The sequence below is a fragment of the Mauremys mutica genome, chromosome 3 (assembly GCF_020497125.1).
Source record: "Mauremys mutica isolate MM-2020 ecotype Southern chromosome 3, ASM2049712v1, whole genome shotgun sequence".
NCBI lineage: Eukaryota > Metazoa > Chordata > Testudines > Geoemydidae > Mauremys > Mauremys mutica.
Genome location: NC_059074.1, coordinates 61,444,702 through 61,452,789, shown reverse-complemented (window position 1 = coordinate 61,452,789; position 8,088 = coordinate 61,444,702). Strand labels below are relative to the sequence as shown.

Genomic DNA, 8,088 nt, shown 5'->3' with positions numbered 1-8,088 from the left:
GGCTACAATACAGAGGGGCCGCACTGTCACCCCAGCATGCAGGGGGCGGATAAGAGATAACAGACGTTCCCAAAAGCACCAGCCCTCCCGGCCGCTCTCAGGGATCGCTGCAGCCGGGGGTATCGGGCTCACATCCCCAGCTTTGCAGGCTCCCTGCCCCCTCGCTTGCAGCTTGTTCCCAGCGCAGAAAAGCGCCCCTCGGCCAAACCCCGGGGCCCACAGTTCCCGGCCAGGAGCGGCAGGTAGGAGGGGGGGGGTAGGCGAGAGATCCGGCCGAGCGAAGCGCGGCTTGGGGCTCGGCCCGAACCGGTTCCTCTGTCCGCTCTCCCCCGCGCTCGCGGGGCGGGCAGCGGGAGTGGGAGGGGTGAGAGGGGAGCAATGCACGGCCCGGGGAGGGGGCGGGGGGGCTGAGGAAGGGGCTGGAGGGGGCGTTAGGACCCGGGGGGATCCTCCCCGGGCGGGTGATGAGCCGCCGGGAACCCGCGCTCGGCACCACACGAGTTGCGCTGCTCCGGCGGCTCGGAGCCGGGCTGTATATAAGGGGCGGAGGCTGAGCGCCTCTCACTCCCGGCCGCGTCGCTGCCTGCCGGAGCCCAGCCCCTGCCTGCCTGCCCGCCCCCGAGCGCGTGGCCGACCTGGGGCCCCGGCGGGGGCGGCGCCTTTGCCCCCCGGCTGCCGCCGCCGCCCCTCGCGGCAACTTGCTGAAGTGGGCAGCGGTGGCGGGGCAGAGCCCGCGGAGCAGCGCCCGGCGCACAGGGCTCCCCCCGCCAGCCCGGGCGGCAATAGGCAGCGAAACCTCCGCCCGGGTAACCTGACGCTTCCCGCTGCCCGTGGAGCGGGGCGGCCCCAGCGCCGCAGGGGGAGCCGCTCTGAACCCCTGCAAAGCGGGGGCAGGTTTCAGGCTGGCTGCGGCCCCGTGCGCTAATGCAGCGGCTTGCGCGGTGCCCGGGTTCAGCTGGCGCCACTGGGCAAGGACCCGCCAGGGCGCAGGGGAAGCGAGCAGACTCCCCCCTGGATTGCCCGGCTCGGGCGGGGATGGGGAGCGGCGCCTCTCCCGAGTCCGCGCCGGGGACGGCGGAGTTGGAAGAGATGCAGCCCGCTCCTCCGGCGCTCGCTTTCCTGGCGGGGGGAGCCGCCCGGCCATTTGCCGCCTTGGGTTGCTAACTCAACGCCCGTCAGTTTGCCGGCTGGCGCGCTGGCTGAGAAAGTGATGGAGCAAGCGACTCCCTGCCAGCCGGCACCCGACAACCTGAAGGTGCTTCAGACCAATGACTCGTACCACGACCGCAATTGCAGTGCAGAGGAAGGGATCTACCAAGAGGCCACTCCGCTCTCCTGGAAGATAGTCCTCACCATTATCCTGGCTCTGATCACTCTCGCCACCATGCTCTCTAATGCCTTTGTAATCGCCACCGTCTATCAGACAAGGAAATTGCACACTCCGGCCAACTATCTCATAGCCTCCCTGGCCGTCACGGACCTTCTCGTGTCTATCCTTGTCATGCCCGTTAGCACCATGTATACTGTGACCGGGAAATGGACTTTGGGCCAGATCGTCTGCGATGTATGGCTATCTTCGGATATTACTTGTTGCACAGCCTCCATCCTCCATTTGTGTGTCATCGCCCTGGACAGATACTGGGCGATCACCGATGCCGTTGAATATTCTAGTAAACGGACTCCCAAGAGGGCAGCTGGCATGATCGCTTTGGTCTGGGTCTTCTCTATCTCCATCTCCATGCCGCCCCTGTTTTGGCGTCAAGCGAAAGCGGAAGAAGTGTCTGACTGTGTGGTGAACACAGACCACATACTGTACACCGTTTACTCCACGGTGGGAGCCTTCTACTTCCCCACCTTGCTGCTGATCGCCCTCTACGGAAGGATCTATGTGGAAGCCAGATCTCGGATCTTGAAACAGACGCCAACGAAAACAGGCAAAAGATTAACCAGGGCTCATTTAATTACCGACTCCCCCGGATCATCTTCATCTGTCACCTCCATAAACTCCAAGGCCCCAGAGGCTTCCAGTGAAACGGGATCTCCTGTCTATATGAATCAGGTCAAGGTGAAGATCTCGGACGCCCTTCTGGAGAAAAAAAAGCTCACGGCTGCTAGAGAGCGGAAAGCTACCAAGACTCTAGGGATTATTTTAGGAGCCTTCATCGTCTGTTGGTTACCCTTCTTCATCATCACCTTGGTGTTGCCTATTTGCAAGGACGCTTGCTGGTTCCACATGGCCATCTTTGACTTTTTCACCTGGCTAGGATATCTCAACTCTTTAATCAATCCCATAATCTATACAATGTCCAATGAAGACTTCAAACAAGCTTTTCATAAATTGATGCGTTTTAGATGCACAAGCTGAATGTTGAATGCATTGTTCTCCAGGGCTGCTTCAATACACTTTGTGTCTGATTCTACAGGTAGGTTGACTATTCTTACAATGTTATCAGTTCTCTAAAAGGCTGCTCTAATGGGAGAGCGAAGTTCAATCACGCATGCAGGTCTTTGCTTCCCTTCAGAGGGGCGAATCTGTAAAAGTTTCTCCTCTAGCCCTGGTAATGACACTGATGCTTCTGATCCCGCTAAGTAGCAATGCCCTAAAAAAATCACGGTTGTGTCTCCTGGATTATGCCCTCTAGAGCCCCTAGAGCACTGTTAGGAGTTGGAGAGATTTTGGACACCTCCTTTGGACAGATCTACAGCTTGGCAGTACTTGAACTAGAAGTTTGTCGCCCAGCATGCCCTAGGAGAACTTTGTGTATCAGCTGTCTCTGCAAGCCCTTTGGCAATGTCTCTCTACAGCTATCTTGCTTTTTGGTTCTTTAATTTAAAACATGACAAAATGAGCCATATGGACGGTATAAGGCTCCAAACCTTAGCTTGAACTCGGACAGAGCAGACACCTGGAAGAATTGACAATGATGGGTTGAGGCTAACCACCTCTGACTTGCTTATACTTGAATCGGGGGGGTGGGGTGGGAGGGGATATTCAGTATGAGAATAGCAACCCCATTGTGTTTGTTTTTCCGCAGCTGTGTGACTTATTTCTGTTTAGCTATTGTCAAATCACATCTAACAAATCACACTAAATTGTACGTGTGCTCGTGCCAAAGCCTGCAAGCTGCTTTCATTTTATCGCCGCTACACGTTTCTGACATTTTACATATTTAAACTCGCAGCCAACGAAGGCCCATAAGGAGTGACTCACACCAATTTGCTGTTATTCCACATATTAATACAATAATTTAGCCCAATTAATGTTAAACAACTCTATTTTTTTTAACAGATGCCTTTGCTCTCTAATCCAATTCTGCCAATCTGTCTAGGGTGAAAAAAAGCAGAAGTTAATTCAGAACAGTAGACTGATCAAATAGAAGCTAATCTGATTACAATGACACTGAGTCGTATTAAGTGAGCCTTGGTGTCTCTTTTCCGTGCAGGACTTTTAAAATGGGAAGCGTTTTCCCTTTGCTCTCATTCGCAATAAGATTCCTTCCACTTCTAATCTCCTTGTCAGGTACCATTATGCACCTTCAGAGACTTGCTCCCTTTAATATTTGTAATGCAATATACTAAGAACCTTGATGTAGCTCAGGTCCTTGATTACGCACCTCTTTGCAAGAATTACATGAAATACATGGGACATCTGCTTTAGAAAAAATAGAAATGGCAAAGGTAGCCAGTTTCAGTGTTTCTAGTTTTTGCTCAAAGAATTTTGGAGCCTTTGGGGCAATATTTAGATAACTAAGTGCCAGAGTTTATGTAATATTCATTGGGGCGAATAAATGTTGCTTCCAGATCGATAGTCCATACTACACTGTGTAAGTGCCAGTACAGCCTTCTCATTTGCACCTCTCAGGAGACTGATAAGTCGTTACTTCTCTAGACAGAAAGATCAGAAGCTTTCACTGTGCAGTTGGAAATCCAATATGAATTTTTCCATCTATTTCAACTAGTTTTGGATCTGGCCCTGTTTTAGGAGTGACCTTAACTTCAGCATACTATGGGTCCCATGCTGCCTTTGTACACCCACAATTCCCTTCGGCTTCAAAGACAGTTTTGCCTGAATAAGGGTTGCAGGATCAGGATCATTTGAAGTAAGATGATTTTAATATAAACATTAACATTCTATATACAATCCCACTAAATTAAGCGCCATAAAGGATTCTATTTACTTCACATGTTGAACAACTGTGCATTTGGCATGATATGATGTAATATATATACTTTTCAGTGCCATTTTATGCAGAGTACTTACTGTCTTTATTGTGACACTTTAATAATTCTATGAATTTTTTCCTTTTTGTCTGCAGAATCAAGTTGCTATTGTAAAGACACACTGCTTGAATCCCTCCAGCCCCAGTTGTCAGATTCATGATGCTGCAAAAACATCAATACATACTGCCACCAAATTGTTCTGCCCTGCATTTCAATGTAACGACTCTTGCAAAGATTCTTTTCCAAAACACCTATCAGTTACAAAAAGAGGGCAACGGCAAATCAAGATTTAGAACTCATCTGAGTTGGAAACAAAATTTGAGAGTAAAACATCTATTTATTTTGCAGGCTTGCCTTTAACTTTTCTCTTGCAAGTTGTAGGGGTGTGCATAATAGTTGTTTGTGTCTGTATTAGCATAGTTGTACTTATGTGCACCTCTAATTTCTTTCTTTCAGCGGAAAGAGTTGTTAACTTTACTTAAAAAGGGACTGGAGGAAAACTGCAGCATTTAAAAATAGGAACAAAAATGACTCCTTGGGCAGACCACGTGTGAGATGCAGGAGTGTGCAAAATGTTATATTTGTATTTCAAAACAATAGCAAATACAAATACTGTAGTAATAAGAGTCCTAGACATATTCAACTGCATCACACATATGGCTGTGTCCTCAGGGGATTTATCCTTTATCAATTGCTCTCTCTTGTATTATAATTTCCTTCATAAATTAAACACTTCTACGCAAACATAAGGGAAAACAAAAGTTCTATGTGCTTTATGTTTAACCAGCTGGGACTAAGTACTGTTTGATGTTGTAACTAAAGTTTTGTATTTTTGTGTCCATTGCACACCCTTACTGCATCAAACACTGGAGAATGTAGACCATTTTAAATACTTAATAGCTATTATTCTACTCTATAGAGAGATGAAGCAATATGCTTTGTCAAAAGAGCCACAGCACCTGCAAAATAAATATCCATAATCCTGGATAAACTGATGTCAGACATCAGTGAAATAACTCTCATTTCGTTATCTTATTTCATTTTTTTCTTTATTCAGCTAAGACCTTAAGACAACTCTACTTGAGTCCAGCAGTCAAAATTAGAGTTTCAGACTGTGGCCACCTGCTGTGGTACAAGTGCATTGAGTGTTCCTCCTATGTGTAACTGAAAATGAAATACAAACAATAAAAAGCTTCACTGTGTTCTGAAGAGTATTTAGTAGCAATTGTGTTACTATCAAGAATATTTACTGGTTCACTTGGCTTTCTCAATACTGTCCTCATGGGTAAAGATCATTTGATGAGTCATTCAAGACAATGATTGATGAGGGCTAAAATTGCGAGCTGCAATCAGCAGTCAGATTTTTAATAGAGTGCTTCAATCTTGAGCCTTCCACTGTCCTTAGGTATAACTTCTATGTTTATTTTCTGTAACAGATAAATTTCAGTAATATATATTACATGCTGCTTAAAAGCACAGCTTATTGCAATAAGAATAAACAAAACCTCCTTAATCACCCAAGTGACACAGTAATTAATGCTCATATTTTAAAAAGAAATATGCTAGACTAGACTTTGTTTGTAGGCCTATCAGACAGGACAAGAGAAATCTATGGGATTTAATCAGCTATTATCCACATATGCTTGCCAAGAGAAGCATTTAAACAATATTAATTTACATATTTTATTCAACAGCAAATACCTGAGCCTTCATCCTTGCACATCCAAAGCTCCCATTAAATGCAGAAGGAGCATGTGTGCATGCGCGTGTGCACACGTGCACGTGAGTACATGTACACAGAATACAAAATATAGCCCACAAGTTGCAAGCACAACCAATGGTCAAAATACATTTGTAGAAAGCTGATAAAATCTAGAAGGCTTTCTTAAACCTGGAATGGCTAATTACCACCACAAATTTTTAGAAAGTGTTCTTTTTAATTATGAAAAATATAGCATTGTTTTTTCAAAATATAAGAAAGTTTTTTTCAAACATTGGCTTAATTGATAGAAGTGCTCCAGTGACTTTTAAAATGCCTCTTTATATCTGATTTTTAGAAATTTTTGTGAAGACGAAAGCAAAGAAGAAAGCATTTAATAATACTTAGCCTACACTATATTTTGTACCTTTCATTTTCAAAGCTCTTTTCAAATAGTGGGCCAGATCTTGTTCACTCCAACCTGCCGCTGTTTTCGATAGGAGTTTTGAGTGTCCAAGGAAAGGAGGATCAAATCCATAAATAAATTAATACTTATAATGTCCCTTTGGGGAAGTTATGTGTTATATCAGTTTTATAGCAAGGAAAAGAGCATACGTGACTCATCAGATAAAGCATAAAAGAAGTCAGTGACAGAGCCAGGATTAGAACGCTAACATTCCTTGTTCTCAGATCATTAGACTAAGCCTGTATTTCCAGTCACTGTAGGACTGACCTTAGATACTACTAGCCCCTGTTTGTGATGTGAAAGTTTTCCTAAATAGTGGCAGAGATAATCCATCAAGGGATTATCTGTGCAAGTTTATGCTGAGTCTTTCTTTGACCTTCCAGCACAAACATGCTTCAGCTAATAATAGTCACTGTTGGGAAGACAATCAGGTAGAGATTGCACTGAATGACTAGAGGCCAGAACAAGGAATCTTGGATTAAACAGAAACCACTTTAATAAAGCCCCTTGTTACAGGATTTACTATTGGCTGAACACTGACCATGTATTTCAAACATGTAGCTAGTAAACCATTCCCACAGGAAGATCTGCAGAATGAAAAGGCACAGTACAGTACAAAGTGGCAGTATTTATGGAGCACAGGAATTCACCAGTAGGTTAAGTTAAGCACCGTTCCCTTCCCACCTCCAAAGATACACAACAGAGTGAAGTGCAGTAGGAATGAAATTAGGCGAAATATCAGTCAAACTTGTCTAGTAAACATGCAAAGGAGAACAGCAGAGACTACTCATACAGCCTGTATTTCAAGATGGAAGAAACCCCTCTGCAGGATAGATGCTAGGAAGGTATGGCCAGAGGCCTAGGGGCAACCACTCTACCCAGCATTAACTTCATTCTGGCATCTACCTTCTTAGGGAAGGTGTAGAACACATTGACAGCATGACTCCTGATTGAAATAGGCTGTTAAAGGACATGGGGTCCAGGGAGAAGCATGAAAGTTTTGGTTTAGACATGCCAGAGATCTGTGGATTTCCCCATAGATTTTAGGGCATCTGTAAGATTAGAGGGTCATTCCCTCTTACTCTTTTGAATGGTCACTAATTCCCCAGGAGAGGATGGGGCATCAGAAATGTTCACTGGGTGAAATTAACCATTCCCCATAAGTAGAGGAGTCTTATTCTGCATCTGTCTTTAATGAGTATGTCCTTCATGCTCTTGTCAGTAAATTGCTAAAATCCTAAAGGTGCTTAGCACACTGTGTAATAAGCCTTTCTTATGAAAGCAGCATGTCTTGCTATTAGATACAATCATGATTTTTGCACAGGGCTTGAACATAATAATATGATGTTGTTAAGAAAAAGAAGAGCTGGGCACTGAGGTCTGAAATACCAGGAATCTGTGAGCTCTGTGCTTCCCATGTCTGGAGATAAAGTGTACGTGTGACAATGATGTTCTAACATTGCTGGTTGATCAGCATGCAGGTAAAGGGACACATATTTGTGAATAGTCAAGAATAATCATAGTTAAGGTAGTGGCTCTTAACAGTCTCACAGCTACCACTTTCCTATACTCTTAACAGGCATTTCTAGCTCTCCCATTCGTCACACAGGCCCAGGATATTTAAATCAATGACAAATCCTCTGTCCTCCCTTAATGCAATGGTTCTGAACCTTTCCAGAGTACTGGAGCCCTTTCAGGAGTC

General features: G+C 45.4%; 1 protein-coding gene across 1 annotated transcript; it reads left to right on the top strand.

The window, feature by feature from the left end:
- Window positions 1–864: 864 nt before the first annotated feature.
- Window positions 865–5,273, top strand: HTR1B (5-hydroxytryptamine receptor 1B). The gene is made up of 2 exons (XM_045011051.1): window positions 865–2,423; window positions 4,317–5,273. The coding sequence occupies exon 1, from the start codon at window positions 1,211–1,213 to the stop codon at window positions 2,363–2,365; it is 1,155 nt and encodes a 384-aa protein (XP_044866986.1). The 5' UTR covers window positions 865–1,210; the 3' UTR covers window positions 2,366–2,423; window positions 4,317–5,273.
- Window positions 5,274–8,088: the final 2,815 nt, after the last annotated feature.

What these genes read in the sequence shown, in the direction of transcription:
- HTR1B (XM_045011051.1), top strand. Translation starts at nt 1,211, where the DNA reads ATGGAGCAAGCGACTCCCTGCCAGCCGGCACCCGACAACCTGAAGGTG.